Source organism: Mustela erminea, chromosome 19 (assembly GCF_009829155.1).
Source record: "Mustela erminea isolate mMusErm1 chromosome 19, mMusErm1.Pri, whole genome shotgun sequence".
Taxonomy (NCBI): Eukaryota; Metazoa; Chordata; class Mammalia; order Carnivora; family Mustelidae; genus Mustela; species Mustela erminea.
The window spans coordinates 6,562,463-6,587,013 of record NC_045632.1 but is presented as its reverse complement, the minus strand read 5'-3'; the positions used below and the strand labels follow the sequence as shown (position 1 = coordinate 6,587,013).

General features: G+C 51.6%; 2 protein-coding genes across 16 annotated transcripts; both read left to right on the top strand.

Moving 5' to 3' along the window:
- Positions 1-1,797: 1,797 nt before the first annotated feature.
- SIGLEC10 (sialic acid binding Ig like lectin 10) lies at positions 1,798-12,437 on the top strand. 15 transcript variants are annotated; one of them, XR_004281135.1, is made up of 13 exons: positions 1,817-2,104; positions 2,185-2,568; positions 2,720-3,004; positions 3,260-3,307; positions 3,400-3,684; positions 4,760-4,807; positions 4,938-5,195; positions 5,278-5,562; positions 5,856-5,946; positions 6,036-6,294; positions 8,910-9,215; positions 9,754-9,789; positions 9,843-10,077. XR_004281135.1 is itself a non-coding variant. In XM_032324003.1 (12 exons), the coding sequence occupies exons 1-12, from the start codon at positions 2,068-2,070 to the stop codon at positions 9,174-9,176; spliced, it is 2,211 nt and encodes a 736-aa protein (XP_032179894.1). In that variant the 5' UTR covers positions 1,816-2,067; the 3' UTR covers positions 9,177-9,730. The 15 variants fall into 15 exon arrangements, 12 of the variants coding, with proteins under 12 accessions (XP_032179899.1, XP_032179898.1, XP_032179897.1 ...); XR_004281134.1 differs by having other exon boundaries at positions 8,910-9,234; XM_032324003.1 differs by lacking the exons at positions 9,754-9,789; positions 9,843-10,077 and having other exon boundaries at positions 1,816-2,104; positions 6,036-6,174; positions 6,211-6,294; positions 8,910-9,730.
- Positions 12,438-22,525: 10,088 nt separating this feature from the next.
- Positions 22,526-24,276, top strand: C19H19orf84 (chromosome 19 C19orf84 homolog). The gene is made up of 2 exons (XM_032324883.1): positions 22,526-22,574; positions 23,244-24,276. The coding sequence occupies exons 1-2, from the start codon at positions 22,540-22,542 to the stop codon at positions 23,773-23,775; spliced, it is 567 nt and encodes a 188-aa protein (XP_032180774.1). The 5' UTR covers positions 22,526-22,539; the 3' UTR covers positions 23,776-24,276.
- Positions 24,277-24,551: the final 275 nt, after the last annotated feature.

Below are 24,551 nucleotides of genomic sequence, written 5' to 3'. Positions count from 1 at the left end.
CCTACTAGAAATAAAGAAAAGAAGAAAGGAAGAAGGAGAGAAAGAAAGAGAGATCAGCACACACAGAGGGATGACCATGTGAGGACACACTGAGAAGATGGCAAGTACACCCCCAAGGACAGAGGCCTGGGAAGACACTGACACCTTGATCTTAGACTCCCAGCCTCCAGAGCAGTTGGGGAAAATTTCTTCTGTTGTTTAAGCCCTTCAGTCTGTGGTGCTTTGTTATGGCAGCCTGAGCACATGAACACTGTAGATATGAGAGCAAAGACAGAGGCAGCCACAGGTCACCTTCCCCCAGAAGACCTCTCTTGGCTTTCCAGGAAGAAGTGACCATGCCTTCCTCATCACCATCTCTCCTAGCAAGTGTGGGGGAGGGGGTCAGCAGTGGGAGGAGTTATGAGTACTTCAGTGCTTTTCTGTTTCTCAGAAGCTTCATTTACCAAACTGGGTCCCCTGAGGTCAGACACCGTGTCTGATTTGCCTGTGTCTCTGGCGTGTACCATGGCACCTGCCACGTACTAGGTCCCCAGGTGCAGAGGTTCAGTGGACCAACACGTGTCTCTATGTGACCCGGGTCATTTCAAGGAGAAGGACTGGGTGAGGGGGACAACATCTGGGAGCTTTTCCACTCAGTCCCATCCCCCTTACCTATGGATGCAGGTGTTCTTATCACAAGTATTACAAGTAAGGGCATCCAGGGACTCCTGGGTCGCTCTGTCGGTTAAGCATCTGCCTTCAGCTCAGCTCATGATTCCAGGGTCCTGGGGTCGATCCCCCTCTCCCCCTGCTTCCGAGCTTTCTCTCTCTCTGAAATAAATTAAACAAACAAACAAACAAACAAAAAACCACAGGTAAATGCATCCAATCTTAGGGCAAAAGAAGAGGAGCTGTAGAAGTAGACTAAGGTCTTGGGGGTGGGAGCTTCTGACAGACCATGGGATCGGTGAGCCCACCAATCAGGGAGGAAGGGATGGAATTAAGACTGGCCTAGGGTTACCAAATTTAGCAACTACAAACACAAGGCGTCTAGTTAAATTCAAATTTCAGGTATGAACAATAAATATATTTTTTAATAAATTTATTTATTTATTTGAGAGAGAGAGTGTGTGTGTACAGGAGCAGGGGGACGGGGTGGGGATGCAGGAAGAGGGAAAGCAGGCTGCCTGCTCAGTGAGGAGCCTGCCTCAGGGCTTGATCCCAGGACCCAGGGGTCATGATCTGAGCTGAAACCAAGAGTCAGATGCTTGACCGATGGAGCCTCCCAGGGGCTCCACAACAAATAATTTTAATACAGGAACATCCCATTGCAATATTTGGGACATACTTACATCAAAACAAATTATTCGTTGTTTAATTGACAGTGAACTTTAGGATGCTTGGGTGGCTCCGTTGGTTAAGCGTCTGTCCACCTTTGGTTCAGGTCATGATCTCTGGGTCCTGGGATCCAGCCCGGGTCAGGCTCTCTGCTCAGCGGTGTGTCTTCTTGTCCGCACCTCCCCCCCCCCCGCCCCCCACCCTTCCCCTCTGCTCATCCTCTCTCTCTTTCTCTCTCCTGCTGTCTCTCAAATAAAATCTTTTTAAAAATTAAAAAAAAAAAAGACTTTAGCTGGACATTCTAAATTTCTAGACCAGCCTTTCCCCCATCCCCCCAAAAGCCACCTCTTCACTGACCACCATCCCCAGGGCCCCTGTCTGAAGAAGGGTTCACCGTGAACTTTCACTTCTGCTTCCCCAGTGACCCAGGGCGCAGGGGGAGAGCCCCTACCCTCCACTGGCCCCGGCCCCACGGCCTCACAGCCTCACATGCCTTCCACTCCCTCCCTGGGGAGGTGACTGCCGGAAGGATCAGCTCTGCAGTCCTGTGCACCCGGCAGGCACCCCAGGGAAGAACTGGGTCCCAGTGGATGAGCACGGGTGGGGAGTGGCAAGGTCGGGGAGTGTCATGTGGGGCCCAGCATCAGGCGCCTGGGGCTCAGCTTCCTCTGCCGGGTTCTTCCCCTTCTGCCCCGCCCATTGCCTGTCCCAGCGTCTGGGGGCCCGGCCCAAGGGCCTCCTTGTGTAGAGATGCTCCCACTGCTGCTCTTGGCCCTGCTGTCAGGTGGTGAGTGGGCCAAGGGCCAGAAGGGGCCTGGGTGGGGGCCCAGGGCCAGGGGCTGGAGCTTGAACCTCTGTCTCCCACAGGGTCTCTGGCTCAGTCCCAGGGATTCTCACTGCAAGTACAGAAGGTGGTGACTGTGCAGGAGGGCCTGTGTGTGCTTGTGCCCTGCACCTTCTCCTACCCCCCGATTGGCTGGACGGAGGACACCCCCGCTCTTGGCTACTGGTTCCTCACCGGGACAGACTCGGGCATCGGGAGGCCAGTGGCCACAAATAACCCAAATCGAGCAGTGCAGACCGTGCCCAGGGACCGATTCCAGCTCATTGGCAATCCCCAGAACCGGAGCTGTTCCCTGCTGATCAGAGAGGCCCAGATGGAAGACTCGGGATGGTACTTCTTTCGGGTGGAGAGAGGCTATTACGCGCAATACAATTTTGTAAGAAACCAGTTCAATCTGCAAGTGACAGGTGCGGAACTGACCGGGGGTGGGGCCTCTCCTCCTCCCTGCTATCCCCCACCTCCTGCCCAGTGGGAAGGGGGTACTGTGGGGAACAGACCAGGGGTCGCCCCCTGCAACATCCCCTTCCGGGGCTCCCATGTGCCCTCTCTGTGTCCCAGACCTCACCCAGAAGCCAGATGTCTACGTCCCAGAGATCCTGGAGCCAGGACGTCCGGTGGCAGTCATCTGTGTGTTTAACTGGAACTTTGAGGAATGTCCAGCCCCTACTTTCTCCTGGCTGGGGGACGCTGTCTCCGCCCCAGGGCCCAGACCCAAGTCCTCCTACTTTTCAGTGCTTACTCTCACTCCGAGACCCCAGGACCATAGCACCTACCTCACCTGCCGTGTGGACTTCTCCAGGAAGGGCGTGAGCACAGAGAGAACCGTCAGACTTAATGTCGCCTGTGAGTCTGGTGGCGGGGCATCGGAGCGTGCTGATGGGCACGGAGGTTGTGCAGGTGGAGAGATGCAGCAGCTGGTGGTGGTGGGGGCAGCCCAGAGAGGCCAGTGAGGCGCCCAGCACACTGCCTCAGTGCATGTTTGTCACTTGTGTCCAGAGGGTAGTCCCACTTTCTCCCTGCCTCCATCCCGCGGGCGTTCTCTCAGACTGTAAGGAACCCCATCTTCCTCCCCAGAGTCAGCTCTCAATCTTGTTGCAGATGCCCCCAAAGACCTGGTTATCAGCGTTTCCCGAGTCAACACGTCAGGTACGGAGGACCTGGGGCAGGGCGGGGGCTAGTCCTGGCAGGAGGACAAGCTGGTGTCAGGAGGGTGAGGGAGACGTTGTTCCTCCCTGCAGCCTTTCTCTTGCTGTTTCCAGCCCTGCAGCCCCAGGGCAACAGCCCACATCTGGAGGCTGAGAAAGGCCAGTTCCTGCGACTGCTCTGTGCTGCTGACGGCCAGCCCCCAGCCACGCTGAGCTGGGCCCTGGAGGACCGGGTCCTCTCTAGGTCCCACCCCGGGGGCTCTGGAACCCTGGAGCTGGTGCTGCCGGCGGTAAAGCCTGGGGATTCGGGCTGCTACACCTGCCAAGCAGAGAACAGGCTTGGCTCCCGGAGCCGTACCCTGGACCTCTTTGTGCAGTGTGAGTGTGACCTGCCAGGCCCCGGTTTCCAGAAAGGGAGAGGGATGAGGAGGCTGGGGCTGGGGGCAGGGTCCCAGGCCTTTTGGGGCTGACGATTCCAATTCCATCTCTGATGTGGGCTCCCCCTGCACACACCACCAGGCAGTCCTCTGATGCCATCTAGGCGTTCTAGGGGTTCAGCTCCACCACACTCTGTCTGGAGGCAGAGTCAGATCTCACAGTGGGGGGGATCAGTCCCACAAGACCACCCCCCACCCACCCCCACTCCCCCGCCACTTCAGAGGCCAGCCTCAAGCCCAGGCTGACCAACCGTCGTCTATAGATTGGAGTTTCTCGTGACCCCCTCCCTCCTCGGATTTAATTAATGTGATAAAGTAGCTCACAGAACTCGGGAACATTTTACTGATGGTCTCAGGCTACCACAAGCAGATAGAACAGGAACAGCCGGTGGAAGAGACGCGGGTGGTGCAAGAGACGCGGGTGGGGTGGGGGGTGGGCAGGCATGGGGCGATGGCCGCTCTCCGGGTGCACCCTGATCCTGCCACCTCCACGTGCTCACCCACCTGGAAACCCTCCGAAGCGTGTTCTTTTGGGTTTTTATGGAGGTTTCAATAAGGCAGGATTGAGCAAATGACTGGCCATTGCTGACTGGCTCCACCTCCGGCCTCTCTCCCTTCCCTGGAAGTCAGGGGTGGGGTGGAACGGAGGTGCTTTCCAAAAATCGCCTCATTTGCATAAACCCAGGTATGGTGGAAAGGGGTTTGTTATTAATATCAAGACACTTTTATGACTCTCATCACGTAGGAAATTCCAAGGGTTTTAGGAGCTCTGTACCAGGAACCAGACAGAGACCAAACAGATATTTCTTATTATAAACCACAAATCACAGATGCCAGCCCTCCTTACCTATCTATTCCCTTGGGCCACTCAGGGGAGAATTGGTCAGCTGGTGACTCAATCCACGCCCCACCCCGGCCCCACCCCCTCAACCCCATCCTGCCATCTTGGTCTCCAAGGACGGTTCTCTGTCCAGAGGGCAGCCCCTTGTCTAAAGCCAGAACCCTGTCTGTTTCAGATGCCCCAGAGAACCTGAGAGTGATGACCCTGTATGCAAATAGAACAGGTAGGAAGGGGACCAGAGAAACCAGGGCCTCATGGGGCCATGCTGGGGGCCTCAGTGTCTGGAATGTTGGCGCCCCGAAGGGTCCCTGTGCCCTCAGCTGAGCATCTGTCCTGTCTCTTTCCTCTCCTAGTCCTGGAAAACCTCGGGAATGGCACATCCCTCCCAGTCCTGGAGGGCCAAAGCTTGCGTCTGCTCTGTGTCACCCACAGCAACCCCCCAGCCCAGCTGAGCTGGGTCCTGGGGGGACAGACTCTGAGCCCTTCCCAGCCCGCAGACCCTGGGATCCTGGAGCTCCCTCAGATACAAATGGAGCATGAAGGAGACCTCACCTGCCAAGCCCAGAACGCACTGGGCTCCCAGCACATCTCCCTGCATCTCTCTGTGGTCTGTGAGTGTGGGGACCCCTGGGGGCAGGCTGCCCGGGGCCTGGGGAGGAGAGACACGGCTGACCCCTCCCCTTTCTCCCGCAGACCCTCCGCGGCTGCTCAGCCCCTCCTGCTTCTGGGAGGGCGAGGGGCTGCACTGTAACTGCTCCTCCCGAGCACAGCCGGCCCCCACCCTGCGCTGGCGGCTGGGGGAGGAGCTGCTGGAGGGGAACCACAGCAACGCCTCCTGGACCGTCACCTCCAACTCTGCGGGGCCCTGGGCCAACAGCTCCCTGAGCCTCAGTGGACCGCTGGGCTCTGGCCTCAGAGTCACCTGTGAGGCCTGGAATGTGCACGGGAAACAGAGCGCCGCAGTCCTGCTGCTCCCAGGTCCGGACGCCAACTGGATGCTGAATGGGGCAGGGGCCAAGGTTCTGTGGTTAGAGCAGGAGCTGGGAAAGGGCACTCAGCCCCTGTGGCTAGGGTTGCAGAGGGAAATACAAACTGGAAGTCCTGTCATCTGGGCCTGGGGTGCCCCAGGGTTTCCAAGACTTGGACAGAAGGGGCTTCAGATAAAACGTCTGGGAAGGGAGCTGAAAGCCCCGAGTGCCCTGTGGCAGGTGGGTGTGAGGCTCCAGGTTAATGGGAGGGGTTTAGAGATGGCCGATGGTTTCCTTGTGCAGATAAGGGTCTCGTCTCACAAGCATTCTCCAATGGAGCATTTCTGGGAACTGGCGTCATGACCTTTCTTTTCCTCTGCCTCCTCCTGGTCATGTGAGTGAGGAGCCAGAATGTGTGTGGGGCTGGTGTGTGGGGCTGGGGCTGGTGAGGTTCCAAGGGGCACATGCTGGTTGTTTCCCCAGCAGGAAGACTCTGAGGAAGAAACAGACCCAGGCTGGGACTCCGGCCCAGGCGGGGACTCCGGCCCAGGCAGGGACTCCGGCCCAGGCGGGGACTCCGGCCCAGGCAGGGACTCCGGCCCAGGCGGGGACTCTGGCCCAGGCGGGGACTCTGGCCAGGGTGGGGACTCCGGCCCAGGCAGGGATGCCGCCGAGGCCCAGGCCTGCACGGAGAAGCACAATCCTGGACTATATCAATGTGTTCCCTAACCCTGGCCCCCTGGTGAGTTGCTCTTGGGCTGCCTGTGCTTTCTCGGCTCAGACTTCTCCCCTGGCCCCTCTCCTGTCCTGTCCTGTCCCAATGTTTCCCCCGAGGGATGTCAAGGTGGAAAAGGAGCAGGTGTTGGATTCAAGTCCTGATTCTACACCTACTCTCTGTGAGACCTTGACCAGATCGGTCGCTCCCCCAGAGCCTCCATTTCTCCCTCTGCTTCCTTCCGGGAGTTGGTTCAAGGATTAGAATGCATGTACTTGCTTAAAATGGAGCGGCCATACCATGATTACCACTCTGATGATGTTAGTGATTATAACTAATGATGTGATCATTATTAATATTGTCGAGAGGCAGTGTGTTTAGTGATTAGGAGCAGGGCTCTGAAGTCAGCTGGTCTGAGTTCAGTCCTGGTATTATCATCGTGCATTCATGGACAAATCTCTTAATTTCCCTGTGCCTTAGTTTCTTTACCTATAAAATGGGGGAAAATAGTAATACTTATTACCTAGGATCATGCTCTTTCTTTTCTTTTTTTCTTCCACCTAGGATCGTTCTAAGGGTTCACCATGCTCACTGTAACTGTAAAGCATTTAGAATAGTACTTGGCATCTAGCAAGTGTTCTACAGATGCTGGAGAGGTTCAGGAGAGAACATTTATACACCGATGACTCCAAAATTTACATCTTTCAAACTCACCCCTGACCTTGAGACTGACAGCTGATTGTTGAGGCAGCACCTCTGTTTGGATGTCTAACAGGCCTCTTGGACTGAGCCTGCCTGAGACAGAACTTAAGACTAACTCTTCCCTGTAGGCTTCCCCTCCCCCCGGCCCATCTTAGCACACATCTCAGCACCACATCCGCCCTGCTGCCTAAGCTGAAATCCTGGAAGTCATCTTTTGCTCCTCTCTTTTCTACACCCCACAATTAACCCATCAGCAAATCCCCTTCAAAATATGCCCAAACCACTTCTCCCACCCCACCCCCGACCATGCACCACCCATTTCCTGTGCGTGCCCCCTGCTTCCTCTCTCACCGCCAGGCTCTCTTTCTCCTGCATGCTATCCTTTACAAGCCCAAACAGGTACCTCTACCCCCATGGGGTACTACTCAGCAATCAAAAGGAACAAATGAGGAGCACTTGGGTGGCTCAGTCCGTTAAGCATCTGCCTTCGGCTCAGGGCATGACCTCAGGGTCCTGGGAGCAAGCCCTGTGTCAGGCTCCTTACTCAGTAGGGAACCTTCTTTCCCCTCTCTCCCTCTCTGCCTACTTGTGCTCTCTCTCTGTCAAATAAATAAAATCTAAAGTCATAAAAAAAGGAAGGAACAAACAAAAGAAGCTACTGGTTGAAAAACCTTAGAGGCAAAAAAAAAAAAAAAAAAAAGCCAACCTCAAATGGTCATATGTGCATGACTCCATATTTATAACACCCTGAAAATGGTGAAATTGTAGAGATGGAGGACAGATTCATAGTTGCCTGGGCTGGGGACAGGAGGCTGATGAGGACCATAAAGGAATAGCAAGCGAGGAGCTTTGCGGCAATGGGACAGTTCTCGTCTTGACTGTGGTGGTGGCCACAGGAATCTGCCTGTGTTTGTTTGCTCAGGCTGCCACAGCAAAGAACCACAGAACAGGTGGCTTAAGCCCTGCTATGCCCGAGTTTTCACATCTGAGAGACCACCAAGGAGCCAAACACCAGTGCAATCACACGAGGGCTTATTCAGCAAGCTTAAGCTTGGGCCCAAGTATACCCAACACAGCGGAGTAGGGACTTGGACCCTGAACTAGATTATAGTCAGAATTTTTAAAGGCGGAGTAGGGGTGGACTCTGAGGTGGGTGAGGACAAAGGGGGTTATGAATGATGTAAGAGTCTAAAGAATTTTGGAAGCGAGGTCTCCAGGACCTTGAGGGACTAGCTGTTGTCTGGGGAAAAGGTTATTCATTACCAATAATAAAAATCTTCTTGTGAGACCCTTTAGATGTATATCAGTGGGTCATATGCTTGGGAATGATGCTGACACTATCTTGGAGATTTAGAGATAAAGTTTCACATTTCTCCTATCAAGTAACCTTGTTAGTGAGATTTAGGTTTAGAAGAAATTTAATTTTATTTACATTTCCTTCTGCCTCAGCCTCCTTCAGTTTTATGGTGGGGAGGGCGACATTAGGGCTTAAGGAACTGAGTTATTTGTCTCTTGAAATTGGACTATTGATAAGATAGCTTCTTTGTTATAGATCACTAGGACATTTGTAAACTGAGGGAGACTCCTGTCTTGCAGGATTGTGATCTCTGCAAGTTAACTATTTGTTTTTCTTTTAGGGCAGCCAGGGGTGGCTGAGGGATGTCACACACACTACCGAGGGGAGGGGAGCAGGTAGAGAGGGGGTGCAAGGTGCCAGCTTTTGCTTTGCCAAGATGGCTGTACTTATGTCAGGGCTAGACTTGAGGTGTGTACAGCCTTGTTTTTCTTGGACTCCACACAGACGTTATTTACTGTTTGTTCCTGCCCCAAGATGTAATCAATCCCCAGGTCCTCGAGGCACCTGACACATGGTAAGCTCTCGAGCAGCCGTTGAATGAAGGAAGGGAGGAGGGAATGAAGGATGGTTGTTTTCCCCTCAGGCTTGGAATCGGAAAGCCACACCACGCAGTCCTTCCCAAGCCCCTCCTCCCGGTGCTCACTCCCTGGAATTGAAGAAGAACCAGAAGGAGCTCCATGTTGTTGCCCACACTTGTCCAGGACCCAAATCATTCACTCAAGCCTCGGAATCGCAGAATAACCAAGAGGAGCTCCATTATGCAACCCTCTACTTCTCAGGCCTCAGACCACGAGAGACCCAGGAGCCCAAGGATACCCACTCAGAGTACACAGACGTCAAGTTCCACTGAGGCTGTCTTGGGCTGCGGCATGGCAGGGCTGGGACCCAGGTCAGGCAGATTGGAGAGGGTGAGAAAATGAGCCACCAGTCAGTCTCTCTCTCTCTTTGTCTCTCTCTCTCGTCCTCCAAGGATGGCTATTCCAGACCTGAGCACACTATTCTGAGAGGCAAGGAAAAGTCTTGGCTTTGCCACAGTTTCTCAAAGGTGGGAGGGCCTTTAAAGACAATTAAACTACTGCTCTGTGAGGTCAGCAAGCTAACTTCAGAGGCTAAATCTGGCCCTCTGCCTAACTTTGAGCCAGGGGTGCTTTTTACATTTTAAAAGGTAGGGGGGAGGGGCACCCAGCTGGCTCAATGGGAAGAGTTTGTGACTTTTGATCTCCCAGCCCCAAGTGTGAGCCCCAAGCTGGGTGTAGAGATTATTAACCATAAAAATTAAAAAAATAATAATCTTAAAAAATAAGTGGTTGGGGGAAATTAAAAGAGGAAAGATGTTTTGTGATGTGTGGAAATGATATGAAATTCAAATTTCAGTGTCCATAAATAAAGTTTTATTGGACCATGCATTCTTTTATGTATGTCCACAGCCTATGTCTGGCAGAGTTGAGTCCGAGATACTTGCTGTCTGGTCGTTTGCAGGAAGAGTTTGCGGAATCTTAATCTAGAGTAATCACAGCCCCTTATTTCTACAGAAGAGGAACAGAAGCAGATGCCAAGAATGAGTTCAAGAGCAGTCACAACGACTAGCTGTGTGACAAGACAGGAAATCCCCAGAGTGAGGTCTTTCAGGGCCAGGACACCAGATGGAGGTTGAGGGGAAGATGCCTTTTCCAACCCAGGAAGAGCAAACACATGAGGGTCGTGGGAGTGGAAATTCTTTCCAAGTGGAATAAAAAAAAAAAACTTCAGGGGCACCTGGGTGGCTCAGTGGTTAAGCGTCTGCCTTTGGCTCAGGTCGTGATCCCCCTCAAGCCTGCATAGGGCTGCCTGCTCAGTGTGGGGGGGAGCCTGCTTTCCCCTCTCCCACTCCCCCTGTTTGTGTTCCCTCTCTCGCTGTGTCTCTCTCTGTCAAGTAATAAATAAAATCTTAAACAACAACAACAACAAAAAAACCCACTTCAGAATGTACTCTGAATCAACGGGCTGGTGAAGAGAGAAAACGGGTCTGTTTCTCAGAACAGACGTGTTCCTTCCCTTCCTCCTTCCCCAGAGATCAGAATTCTAAATGCTTCTCCGAAAGCTCTCTTGGGGCATGGTTACCACTTATCTGGCAGAAAACTGAGGAGCCCAGAATAGATGTTGGACTTTGCATTAAAAAAAAAATTTTTTTTTTTAAAGTAGGCTGCAGCAGGATGTGGAGCTTGAACTCATGACCCTTAGATGGAGACCTGAGCTGGGACCAAGAGTCTGACACTTAACCCACTGAGCCATCCAGGCTCCTCTTCCCAACCCCCTCAAAAAGTTTTAAATTACACACTTGGAAGACAGGGAGAGCTGGAAAAAAAAAAATTACAGATAAAGCAGAAGAGGTTATGCGTAATGCAGAAAAATAGGTACGGAGGCCAAAGAGAGTTTTCTCAGGGAACTCGCCCTGTTTAAGTTGCCATGTAATAAATAATAAGAGAAAGGGAAGGGGAAGGAAGGAGAAAATAACATTTTTGAGCATCTACCATGTATCACACTGTGAGCCAGTTATAAACAATTACCTTCTTCGGTAACAGCTGGTGTGCAGTAAAGAGCATCTCCGTTGTGGAGAAGTCAGACTCAGAGAGGTGAACTAACTTCTCTAAAGCCACACAGGAGAAATCTGTGGAAGTAGGAGTGCCACCTACCCCAGCAAAGGCTGTCTGGCTCTTAATCCCAGCTTTCCCCACTGCTTCGCAATCCCTCCTGAAGGGGGCGCTCTTGAGTGACAAGGACTCGGACCCCCAGGCGGGAATCCAGGGCACTTGGAGGGACTGAGGCATCAAAGGCCCATCTCTGACCAAATTTATAGTGAACAGGGGAAAGAGCTAAAGAGCAGAGGAAAGTTTAGAAGGGAAGGCATATGATTTCAAAAGGCTACAGCTCTGGGGAGGGAAGAAGCTGGTGGTGGATATGTTTTCCAAGCCTGGGAGGGGTGCTGGGCTGGGGTCCTGAGGCTGTGTGTCCCAAGGGAGAAAATAACAGGCTGTTCAGAGATAACCCCACTTCAGCTAAACCCTCTCAAATTCCACACCTATATCTCTGGAAATGTTTGTACCGTTGACTGACATATATTGGACGCTTACCTCACTTTGTTTACCTCACTTTGCTTACCTCACTTTGTGCTTTGTTTAATGCTTATCCCACTCAATACAGAAACTCTTTTTTTTTTTTTTTAAAGATTTTATTTATTTATTTGACGCAGAGAGAGTTAGCAAGAGAGGTAATACAAGCAGGAGGAGTAGGAGAGGGAGAAGCAGGCTTCCTGCTTAGCAGGGAGCCCAATGTGGGGCTTGATCCCAGGACCCTGAGCTGAAGGCAGACGCCCAACTTTTATTTAAAAAAGATTTTACTTATTTATTTGACAGAGAGAGAGAGAGAGAGTGTATGTGTGTGTGTGTGTGTACACAGCAGGCAAAGCAGCAGAGGGAGAAGGAGAAGCAGGCTCCCCGCTGGCCAGAGATCCCCATGTGGGGCTCCATGCCAGGACCCTGGGATCATGACCCAAGCCGAAGGCAGATGCCTAGCGATAGAGCTACCCAGGTATCCCAAGATTTCCTTATCTAATTCTGTTCTTCTTTTTAAGGATGAACATCCTTCTTCCCTTCTTCCCATCCCCACCACCATACTCTTAGGAAGACAAAACAAAAAAACAAACAAAGAAATCATCAACAGTGACCAGCTGCATGGACATAGTCTGAACACAGCTTCCTCCCAAGATGAGGTGACAGGCTCTCCTCTCTTTATATCTGAAATGATTGACAGGGCTCATGTTCAATCACATCTTTTTTCCTCATTCGAGCCACTAAAACGCAGGTTCTGACTTTTCTCTAAAATAAATATTACAAAGAAGTTAGCAGGTAATAATGCTTATGACTAGGGTCAGATGTGAAAACTGAAGAACAGCTCCTAACTTTCTACCTTTTATTAGTCACAGCTTATAAAACTTCCCTCTTGTCAATGAAATGGCCTGAGCTTTGTGGTATGAAGGATCTCCTGGTGACAGAATCACTCTGGTTCCCAGAAGATCACTACATAGCAAATAACGAAGAAGAAGAAGAAGGAGAAAGAAGAAAGAAAGAAAGAAAGAAAGGGAGGGAGGGAGGAAGGGAGGGAGGAAGGAGGGGGGAAAGGGGCACCTGGGTGGCTCAGGGGGTTATGGATCTGCCTTTGGCTCAGGTCATGATCCCAGGGTCCTGGGATCTAGTCTGGCATTGGGCTCCCTGTTCAACCACAGGGCTGCTTCTCCTTCTCCCTCTCCCCCACCTACCCTACTCATGCTCTCTCTCTCTCAAATAAATAATAAGATCTTTAAGGGGAAAAAAGGGAGGGGGAGATTTTGAGTTGAAATTTTCCAAGGGTTCCCTTATGCAGATACTATTAACTCTGTTTGACAGTTAAGCAAACTGAGCAACCAAAAGGTTATAGGCCTGCACAATACCACACACATGATTAGTAAAGTTCAATCCCAGGCAATCTGACTCTAGAGCCCAGGCTCTTGGTCATGACCGTAAAGCAGCCTCCTGGTGGATGGTTGGACAGAGGGTGCCTTATAAAGAGGTGTGCAACTGTGGTACAGGGCAAGGACAAAGGTGTTGTACCTGTGTCCAGATTCTACCACCTACTTCCCGACTGAGTGAAGGCAAGTGACTTTTTCCCCGTGTATGGAAATGACGGAGATACCCCTATTCAAAGTCGTGTTGTAATGACTGAATAGAAACCATAGATGAAGGTACTTCACAAACTGCAAACCATCCCCCAGACATTGACTATGATAATCTGAGTATCCCTAAGTGTGATTATTTAAGTAGGGGGAGGTATTCTTCTTTGATTCAAAAGAAGAGAGTATTGAGACCCAGATCTCACGTTTGTTAATGGCAACTATAATATTTTAAATCTTATCAGCTTGTAAAAGCCTGCCTAGTTGCTTCAGCCATGGCGCTCCAATCTGCAGCGGGAATGCAAATAGCTTTGGAGAATAAGATACAGAGCAAGGGCGAGAACAAGATACGAGAACTCACTGTCTTCCATGCTCTCTCTGTTCTTCCTCCATAGTCATCCTAGGAGTCCTGATGGGGTCGTTACTGGGTGGTTGATGATATACATGGTTGGGACACCTACTCTGTCATGCTCTTTAGTGCTGCAGCCGGCTGGGGACTGCGTAACCTTCAACAGTAAATTAGCTGCAAGGACTGCAGTTGGCCACTAGGAGTCAGTATACACAGAGGGAAAGAACTCCGAATGGGATCCCCCAATGCAACCACCTCATTTTATAAAGGCGGCTTGCCTAAGGCCACGTGGGGAAATGGCAGAAGTGAAATTCAGACTCAGACAGGTCCTAAAATGGATAAGCACTGAACATTATGAATTCCTTGAACCATGGTTGGGGTGGGGAGGATGCTGAGGGGCTTCTGTTTCCCCCCTGAACCCCCAGATCCTGACATGAGAGCCGTCCTTCAAAGTTGCTGTTACCTGGGAAATTTCAAAGGGTGTGTTGCTAGGTCAACAGGTTTGACCAAGGTCATAACCTTGAACTATGTGAGCTAAGGTCCTGACTTCTGCAGTAGTTATGGGACTTGGAGGGAGTGGGGCGGTTACCTGGGACCCTAGGGAAAGGCAAAGTCGTGTAAATGAAATTAAGAGTGAAGGCAGGCTCCAAGGCAGAAGTCTCAGCATGGATTCTCTGTGTTGCCAGATACCCCCTCTAATTAACCAGGGACTATCGGCCCCAGGAAGTATAAATACAAAACCATTCTATGAGGGGTGCCTGGGTGGCTCCGTGGGTTAAAGCCTCTGCCTTTGGCTCAGGTCATGATTCCAGGGTCCTGGGATCGAGCCCCACATCGGAGCTCTCTGCTCGTTGGGGAGCCTGCTCCCCGCCCCCCTCTCTACCTGCCTCTCTGCCTACTTTTGATCTCTGTCAAATAAATAAATAAAATCTTAAAAAATAAACTGTTCTATGTTTCTGATCACTGACGCAATCATTCTCTGTCAAAACATTTATTCTCAGTCCCTAATGGTGTCTCAGCTTTGTCAGATACCCTAACTTTCCAGTCAGTTCTGGTTATTAAAACTCTGATTATTACAGCTCCTTACACCTTCCCCTCAGCTTCCCTCTCTATCCAGTGGAGGTTCAAGCTGGGACCTGCCTCCTCGGAGAAGAGAGGGAGACCAGTCACCCCAGACACACCTTTTCTCTAATCCCACTTAAAGCCCTGGTTCCCCAAAGTTTGGGGGCCTGGAAGAGGGACAGGCATGGGGACAAGTGACTCTTGACCCAACTGGCCACAGCAGTGGCCTCTTGTGGGCTGAAGCCGCTTCTCTGGCTAATCCTGGCTGTGTCCTGTGTGGCAGGTGTCCAAAGACTGGCTCTTTCATGAGGCAAAACTATGAGGACTTTGGTGGCTTCAGTGAAGTTTTCTGATTACTCCTTTGCTTCTTGACATGAGAACGGTGGCCCTTCTCTCTGCCCCGTGTGTTTCTCCTTTACTCCCATGCAGCTACTACATTTCACTTCCGACCCCAGAGGTGTGCATTTGCCACACACTGAGCCATTTTTTGACACCAGGTAGGTGTCCTACAATTTAATTCCACTCTGACACTGCCTATCTGGCGGTGGCATCAGATCCCACAGGGGACAGTCTCAGTCTCACGAGGGTGCCCCTCTCCCTTGCTTCAGATGCCACCTGCGCTTCTGATGGACTGGCCATAGATGGAGGTTCCCACTACCCTCTGTTGGGTTTCATAACTTTCTAGAATAGCTCACAAAGCTCAGGGAAATTCTTCCTTATGTTTTCTGACTTATTATAAAAGGATACAATCAAGGTTACAGGTGAGTTTGGCACCTGAGTGGCTCAATCGGTTAAGTGTCTTCCTTTGGCTCAGGTCATGATCTCAGGGTCCTGGGATCGAGTCCCACATCGGGCTGCTTCTTACTCTCCCTCTGCCCCTCCTCCCCCACTCATTCTCTGTCCCTCTTTCTCTCAAATAAATAAATAAATAAAATCTTAAAAAATAAGAAAGGACACAAATTCATACCAGCCAAATGAGATTTGTAGGGGGAGGTCAGGGAGGGTCCCAACTGTGATGCTTCTGTGTCCTCAAGATGCATTGCCTTCTCAGCATGTGGATGTGTGTCACCAGCCAAGAAGCTCACCTGAGACTTGGTGTCCAGAGTTTTTAGTGGTTTTTTTTTTTTTTTAAATGTAGCCATAATGAGTTGAATCATTGGTCACATGATGTGGTTGAACTCAGTCCCTAGTCCCTAGACCCTTTTCCCTCCCAGGGGGTTCAGGCTGACGTCACAAGGCTCAAAGCCCCAAAGCCCTAAGGACATGGTTGGTCTTTCCAGCATGGAAAGCCCCCACCTTCAAACCATCTAGGGTCCCACCATGAGCTGCCCTGTTACCATAAACTTAGGTGTGGTCTCAGGGCCCGTTGTAAATATCAAAGACACTTCTGTAGCTCAGAAAATTGCAAGAGTTTTAGAGGTTCCCTCCCAGGAGCCAGGAACAAAGGCCTGACAAAATCTTTATTGTACAACACATACCAACTTTGGACTACCATTTTTTATCTTACATCACAGGTATCCTGTTCTGTTCTCTCTGAGCCTGCTTTCAACACTTTCTTTCCCAGCAGCTTTCAGTAGATCTCATTCTCTACTGGTGGATTTCCACCTAATTTGTCATCTCAAAAATCCCTTCATTTTCCTCAAATTGCTCCAAGAGAACATAAAAACTCAGAAGGAAGGTAGCCAGAATAGCTCAGAAAGGCCATACATTCAGCTCTGACCTTGGGCAAGACATTAACCTCTCTGTGCCTTCGTGTCCTCACCTGTAAAATGAGAATAATACCTATTAGGGCTGCTGTGAGATTGGACTAGATAAAGGCACTTGGAATAGAGTCCAGTTACCTCCAAGTTTTCAAAAAATGTGTTATTTTCTCCCGCTGTGACATCATCATTGTCGCTGGTCTGGAATGCAGCATACAGAAGAAGACAAAGCTCTGGCATCAAAACAAGTTTGTCTTGGCTGGTTTTGTTGCATGTTTGCCAAAATGACATGAGTGACTTCTCTGAGCATTGTTTATTGGTCAGTAAAATGGTGTGAGGGGTGGGTAATTAGGGGTGCCTGGGTGGCTGAGTTGGTTAAGTGGCTGACCCTTGATTTTGGCTCGGGTCATGATCTCAGGGTCCTAGGATCAAGCCCTGAGTCAGTTGCTGTGCTCAGTGGGGAGCCTGCTTGAGATTCTCTCTCCCCCTCTCTCTGCCCCTCTTCCACCTCAAATAAATATATAATTTTTTTTTCAAACGGGGGGGGGGTAACTAATCCATGTATAGGTAACCCCCATGCAGTAGTATCATCAGGTCTAAGGGGCTGTGCCTTTTTATTTTGTTAGATAAGACCAAACTGCCCTCCAGAAGATACTGGTTTTTTGTTTGTTTGTTTTGTGTCTTTTAGGTTATTATGACTTAGGGACAACTCAAGAGAATTTGGTGGGGGGGATGAGAGAAGTATTCTGTGTCTTGATGGTCGTCATGGTTACATGGCTATGCGTTTGATGCGTTTGTCCAAAATTTGGAACTATACACCAGAAAGAGTTCATTTACTTGTATTAAAAGAATATGAATATAAATATAAAATATTAAGCACTTTTGGAAAGATTATGTTCGTAAAGTTTAAATGAGATAATACAAGGGAACATGTCTACGTAATCTCCCTTTTGGGACCCTTAGGCCTACAGACTCCCACTGCCACTTTAGCAGATGCTTCTAGCAAATCTCGACTTCCAAGTGGTCTGAAAATCATTCATAGCCAAATGGCATTAGGGGGATTCCTTTCAGACCTAGCCCACAAATCTGACCCCTTCATTCCAGTAACCTCTTGCCAAGCACTCTGGCCACCACAGGGTGGGGGCGAAAGTGCCCTGCTCCAAGGCCCCACGTGGGACGCAGGCCTGAGCAGTGACTGCTGACCTAAGCATGTCTGACTGGGAGCCTATTAACCTGGATCCTCCACTTCCTCACGAAAGCCAGCAGGAAAGCCCTTCCCATGTATGAGACAAAGGTACTGGGAAACTGGAGTGTGAATTAGAGTCTGGACGAGGCTGGGAAGGAGTGAGAAGGTTGAGAATCCTAAGGCCAAGCGGACAAGAGAGGGAATTCTATCTGTGATAAGTGTGAGGAGAAGATCCTTGGGAGCGCCCCAAGGTTAATTTTGGGGGAGGTGTGAGGGCAAGAGCAGGCAGGCCCAGGTGTGGGGGGAAGGGGAGAGTGCAGGAGGTTATGCTGATGAGGTGGAAGGTACAGGAGGTCCTGGGATTGATGGCCTGGATGCTGAAGATGACTCAGGGATGCTAAAAGTGAGTGAGATGATAGGGAAACCAAGGAAAGAGGGGTCTTAGGACAGTGACTGTGGGAGACAGTTGGAAGAATGGGGGTAAGATGCTGGGTCTTCTAGGAGTGTAAGAGGAAGCCCAGGAGAGGGGAAACTGCTGCAGCTAAGGGAGGCCCTGAGAATCACTCTCTGAACCAAGAAGGTTCTGCTCTGAGGGCTGAGGGGACTGTCGCTGAGTTGGGGAGTGCTGTGTGGGAGTTCTCCAAATGTGGGGGAGCTCCCCAGGTGACCCCCCTGAATGCAGGTAACCCTGAAAAAAGATGACAATGGAAAGGATCGTCCCAAATGTATGGCAAAGGGAAAGGGGCAATTCCAAAGAAGGGAGAGACCCTGAATTTTACAGACCTCTTGACAGTGCAGGGAGAGGGCTGTGAGAAGGGAGGCCTCAAGAAAGAGGGAGGTTCACAGGGCAGGAATGATCCCCTTTACGTGAAAGATACCCTGGGGCATCCTGAGTGTGAGGGAGCTAGCAGTGAGGACAGAGGTCCTAGGGAGACAGTGGGATGTCTAAGGGAGGGAACCCAGCAGAGGAGCTGACAGAGAAGACCCTCAGGTCGGGGGAGTGGGTATATGAAAGTGTAAGGGTGTCCTACAGATGACCTCCTGAATTTCAGAAGTGTCAATAAAACACCTGGAAAGATGGGGTTGGGGGAGGGGAGAATGACAGTGAGGGGCTGGGCCCTAAGGAATAAGAAGGGGAAGAAATACAGGTCTGAAGGCAGACATGTCCCTGGAGACCCTCTCCCCCTGGATATGAAGGACACCTGGGATCTCCTGAAGGAGTGGGGGCCTTCAGAATGGCTGTCCCCCCTTACAGGGCTCAAGGACTTCCCAAGGGGATGGTGGGCTGGGAAGGAAGGGGAAAGGGGCTAGGAGGAGAGGAGGCTGGACTCCTGAGGGTGGGGAGGTCCCATCTCCTTTCTGAAGGGCCTAGAAGTTGGGGGAGGGGAGGCATAAACAACAAGGCGGGGGAATCCTGACCTTGTGGGCTGGGAACGACTCCTCAGTCTGCAGGACTCTTAGGAAGAAGGGGTAACTCTTGGGTAAAAGTCTAGTGACCCCTGGGCTGGGAGGAACGCAGTGAGGCCAGAGCCCCCAGAGGTGGGGAGAGTCTCTAAGGGGGTAAGGGAGGTGGGGGGAGGACTCGGGGGAGAGGGAGGATGTAAGGGTAGGGGTGGCAGTGGGAGGAGCCCCCAAGACCCAGAGGCCCTGACGCCTACCCTGCACTCCTGAGGGCCCCCAAGTTGGATGGGTTGAAAGAGCGGGTAAGGCTCAAGGGAGAGCAGGGACCCCAAGGGCATCCCAGGGTCCCCTGGAGGGGATGGAAGCGGGGACTTAAGGGAATGAATGGAGGCCCTAAAGGTCCAGTCTTGGGACTTTGCCCGAGGCCCGTGGGGGACGTGAAAGGAAGGGGATCCTAAGGTGGGGTGGGGATGAGGCAGTGGGCTCCCTCGTGAGCCAAGAAGACCCCTGGGCAGGATCCCCCCTCCAAGTTTCACTCGGCATCTCCAGGCCTGGGGAGGATCTCCACCGCCTCCCGCCCCCCCCCCCCCCCGCCCCGCCCCAGCATGCTACAGACGCCACACAACAGTGACAATGGCATCCGACGACGCTGGACGATGGAGCAAGAAGGCCGGGAGAAGGGCCGGAGAGACCATAACCAATCACAGAGCAAGAGAGCGCTCAGAAATATACCCAATCAAAGAGCAAGAGGTCTGGCTCGCCTACAGGACGGCAGCGGGGCGGGGACTCGAAAGCAGCGCGAGCTCACTCGCCAATCGGAGCCAAGGATGACTATCTTGCGATGCGTTACGCAATACGTAGCGGGCGGAGCTCCAACGTATAGCCGGCTGCGTTCCCCAGCGAATCGGAAGTTTCGCTGCCCGGGACGCAGGGATTGATTGGTCGCGTTCAGAAGGTGCCTGTCCTGTTTGGAAGACGCATAAAGGACCTTCCCTTAGAGACCCAAGAGCCCGCCTCCGCTCTCTAGTGCGGGCGGAGGACCTTAAAGCGCCGGGTCCTTGGTAAATTGACGATCGGACCCTGATGAGAGAAGTAGGAGAAAACAGAGCAGAACGGGAAGCAGTTCCGTTCTGCTGCAGTCGAGCAGGAAGCGCCAGGTGGCGAAGAGGGAACTCGAAAAGCTTAGGCAGCTTGCCTTAGGTTCCGCGCTCGTCGGTGGCGGAGCGGAGATTCGAACCCCATTTTGGAGACCCGTCTGAACAAAATAGTCCTGCCTCTTCCGGATAGGATATAACGGATGGATGAGACCCGAAGCCTAATCACGCTCGCCCGGAAAGGAAAGCCCCTGCTTTGTGATAAAAAATCTTCCCATTCCAGGGACGCCTGGGTGGCTCAGTCGGTTAAGCGTCTTCCTTCAGCTCAAGTCATGATCTCAGGGTCTTGGGATCGATCCCGGCGTGGGGCTTTCGTGGGGCTTTCTACTCAGCCGGGAGCCTGTTTCTCCCTGCCCCTCTGCCTGCTGGTGCTCTCTCTGTCCGACAAAGAAATAAAATCTTTTTTTTTTTTTTTTTAAGATTTTATTTATTTGTTTGACAGAGAGATCACAAGTCGGCGGAGAGTCAGGCAGAGAGAGAGAGAGAAGCAGGCTCCCGCTGAGCAAAGAGCCCGATGCGGGGCTCGATCCCAGGACACCGAGATCATGACCCGAGCCGAAGGCAGCGGCTCAATCCACTGAGCCACCCAGGCGCATCTTAAAAAACAACAACACAAAAAAACCTTTCAATCCCAGCCACCTGGCCTTTGCTCACACCATTTCTTCTACATCAAATACCCACTCACTCTAGATCAAAGGCCACCTTTCCTAAAAACAAAACAAAACGAAACAAAAAACCCAAAGAAGCCCCACACCTGCGCAGCAATGTTTTCCTGGCCCCCAACCTTACCCCTTTAACCTCAGGAGCATCACTCATTGCTCGCCTCCTGTTCTGTTTGCAGGCTCTCATCACCTGGGAATGTTACCGTCCATCTCTGTGTCTGACCCCCACCCTTCAAGACAGACTCCTTAGAGGGCAGGTGACGTCTCTGAGTCACCAGCATCACCCAGCACAGGTCGTGGATTCCAGAGAACTCAATAAATGGAAGGTCTTGGGTATCTGGGCTTTCCCATTCCTAAAGAGGGATGTTGTGAAGTTCTGTTAAAAAAAAAAAAAATTATGTTCAAAGACACTGCTCTGGCCAAAAACTCTGCATTATCCTTTAAAAAAAAATTTATTTGGCAGAGAGAGAGAGCATGAGCAGGGGGAGCTGCAGGCAGAGGAGAAGCAGTCATCCCACTGAGCAAGGAGCCCCATGTGGGACTCAGTCCCAGGACCCTGGGATTAAGATCTGAGCCAGAGGCAGATGCTTAACCAACTGAGCCACTCAGGCATCTGGGACTTTGCATCATCCTTGATTCCTCATTAATCACCCCCAGAAGCCCTGCAACAAATTCTGATGGTTCTTCCAAAAAACATCCTAAATCCGTTCATATCTCCCCATCCCCACTCCCCTACCCACCCCTGCTTGGGCGTCACCACCACTCCTGGCCTGAAGGATATCAGCATGCTCCCTTGCTTTCCACCAGAGCCTGTTCTCCAAACTGCTGACACAGTGCTTTTCCTCAAACATAAGTCAAAGTATGTCACACCTCAGCTTACAAATGTTTGAAGCCATCTCAGTGCTCTAAAATGGAAAAAAAAAAAAAAACCAACACCCCCAAACCCCAAAGTCTTCACTGCAGCCTATCATGTCCTACATAATCTGGCTCCTACTTGAGTCTCCATTAAGAGCGCAGAATTGAGGTTCAAATTTCACTTGTGCCACTTCCTAGTTCTCTGACCTTGAGAAACTTACTTGGACTCTCTGAGGCAGAGTCTGGTCATCTGTGAAGGGAGGATTAAATAAATTAGAATTCTCAAAGAAATAAATTAGAATTATTAATTAAAATGGACCTCTATTTTATAAAATAAGTGAGTAGCATTCCTCAAAATTGTTAAGGTTGTAAAAAGTCAGGAAAGACAGAGAGGCTGCAGCCGAACGAGGAGACAAAGGAGATTGGATGATAAATGTCAACCTGCATCAGCTTCTGGAACAGAAAATAGATGACCTGAGTGTGAAAACTGGTAAATTTCAAATAAAGTCTGGATTTGGCTAATAGTCATGTTAGTTTCTTAGTTGCAACAAAGTTTCCGCAACCATGTAAGAAGATAACATTGGGGGAAGCTGGGTGAGGACTGTATGAGGACTCTCTGTATTAACTTTGTAACTTTTCTGTAAACAGAAATAGAAATTCTGTAAACAGAATACAAAGGTATTCTGGGTGGCTCGGTGAGTTAAGCGTCTGCCTCAACTCCAACCCATCTACTTCTCCCTCTGTCCTAAAGAGCATCCAGATGTCCTGATTTCCCTTTGGTCCTAAAGAACACCATCAGGCCCCCAGAAGAAAAGGCCAGAAATACAGGTGGAAAGATAGGAAAGGGCTGGGGTCCTGACTTCTAGGTCTGAGGAAGCAGAGGTCTGGGGGTCCGGATTCCTGGGTCTGAGCGTGGAAGACGCTCAGGGACCAGACTTCTGCGTCTCGGGGAGATGGGGCCTGCAGCCTAAGATATGTAGGGTTGAGGCATTAGATCCTGCAACCCTAGTGTACTTGCCTGGGGCTCTTCACGTTCCGCCGACCACGCCCCACTCCAGACAAAGTCCCGGGCACTTTTTTCCGGACCCCTCCGCGCCTCCCTGGGCCCTGGCGAAATCGTGGCGAAGGTGCTAGAAGACGCTTGAGACACCCTTGTAAAGATGGAACAGCAAGAGAAAGGGACTGGGCCCGAGGGGTGAGACGCGAGACCCTCCTCATGGGGAGGACAGAGGCCAGCGAGGGAAGGGGCGGAGAAAATCAGAGGCAGAGTGGACTGACCCAAAGAGAGTATCAGAACAACAACAACAAAAAGGCTCACGTATCATCAGTTAGAAACAGAATCTTAGCGATCTTACTGTAGAGCTGAACAAGATACTTAGAAGGGACACAGCTAGAAACAGATATTGGAGGAAGAGGGAGAAATTTCAAGAAGGAGCCAGGAGAATCAGAGATGTCAGGAACAGCCATAGAGCTGGAGAAATAATACTTTTCAGACGTAGGCCTTGCCTATGCACCTCTGGTACTACCAAAAGCCATCTTTGGATGTGAAAAATGAAGGTTCAGCACAGGGAAGTGATTGACCTGGAAACACACCTTGAGCGAGGGAGCCTGTAGCTGGAATTTCATTCTGTCTGATTCTGACGTCCTGACTGAGCTTTCTGTCTCTCTGTAAAGAGAGATGGAAAAAACAGATGAGAGAAAGATTGAGAGACTGAGCGAAAGAGAGAGAGAGAGAGAGAGAAGCAGGCACGGGAATCAGAGGTGGACGCTGAGCTGAATGGGCTCCCAGGAGAAGGGCTGGACCACAGTAGGAAGGCCGGAGAGAGATGGTGAGAACTACTGACCTGTACTCTTGTCATTCCAGGAACAACCTGTCCCCGCCATCACCCAGGACTGAGCTGTGCCCCCCTGCACCTTTCCCAGCCTTGCCACCTTTCCCCCTGGGCACCCCAGATCCAGCCCACCTGGGGCTCCCTGAGAGCTTGGCCTCTGTCACTGTCCCCATCCGTCTGGACGCCCTCTCCTACCTCCTGCACAGCGCCCTGCTGGGGGCCTACACCCTTCAACAGTCCTTGCCCTCCTGCCCCTGCAACCCCCAGGCATGCTGCACCCCCCAGGCAAGCTACACCCAGCCAGGCATGGCCACAAGGCCACCCAGGGGACGCGGGGGCTGGGGCGTCCAGCGCAGGCCAGGCCGGGGCCAGCAGCGATGGCAACCTGGAAGGGCTGAGAGGGGCTGGCCGCGGGGTTCTGGGGCTGGCCCCAAGACTCCACTGGCGATGCCAACATCACCACCAACTCTGCCTGGTCAGGATGGGAAGAAGGAAGCCCGAGGTCAAGAGCCACCCCAGGACATGCCGCCTGCTGCAGCAGAAGACTGGGAGGCAGAGTACTAGGACCCCGAAAGTCCAGCTCCCCAGACTCCTGAGAAGGGTCACCAGGAGGGTTTTCCTGGAGCCCAGGGTGACCTCAGCTATGGCAGAAATACCCCAAGAAACACCATCCTCCCATGTTTCTTCTCCCAAAACCACAGCCTCAGGAGTGGGTCTTGCGAGTCACCCCATGAAAACTGGAGCTGACTTGGGATCCCACACCAACAAAAGCCCTGAGCCTCATATCCACCCAAAGCCATGCCTCTCCCCATTCCCAGAACTACAGTGACAGCCCCAACCCCATCCCCACCCGCCTCTGTAACCCCAGTCCCATCCCCACTCTCAATGCCATATCCCCAGCCCCACTCATTCCCATTTCCGTCCCCATCTCCACCCTCAGTCTCAGCTCTGCACACTCTTTCTCGACTACCTCAGGCCAACCCAGTCCTCATCCTTAACTGCCTCCTAAACTTGACCCCAAACCCAGCCCATCTTTGATCCCAGCCAACACCGTCCCATCCTTCTTCCGGTCCCAGCCCCAATTGTGACATGCCCTGTGACCCACCTGCAAAGAACATTGGCCCAACATACCCAGACACCTGCTGCCCCGCCTCCCTCACCCCTGGTTGAACAATAAATGGATGGCTGCCCCTATGTCTTGTGTCTCTGTGTGTGCTTACACAGCTCAGGCTAACCCAGTGGGTGCTGTGAGCAAGGCCTGTGAAAGGGTGGTGGGGTCGTTGGGAGGGTCACAGAGAGAGGCCAGTGGGGCCAGGGGCTGCGGGGAGGGAGCGCTTGGA

What these genes read in the sequence shown, in the direction of transcription:
- SIGLEC10 (XM_032323999.1), top strand. Translation starts at nt 2,068, where the DNA reads ATGCTCCCACTGCTGCTCTTGGCCCTGCTGTCAGGTG. An exon ending in CCTGCATCTCTCTGTGGTCT is followed by an intron (nt 5,196 to 5,277) that starts GTGAGTGTGGGG and finishes TTTCTCCCGCAG; the next exon opens with ACCCTCCGCGGCTGCTCAGC. An exon ending in TCCCTAACCCTGGCCCCCTG is followed by an intron (nt 6,295 to 8,909) that starts GTGAGTTGCTCT and finishes TTTTCCCCTCAG; the next exon opens with GCTTGGAATCGGAAAGCCAC.
- C19H19orf84 (XM_032324883.1), top strand. Translation starts at nt 22,540, where the DNA reads ATGGAACAGCAAGAGAAAGGGACTGGGCCCGAGGG. An exon ending in AAAGGGACTGGGCCCGAGGG is followed by an intron (nt 22,575 to 23,243) that starts GTGAGACGCGAG and finishes TTGTCATTCCAG; the next exon opens with GAACAACCTGTCCCCGCCAT.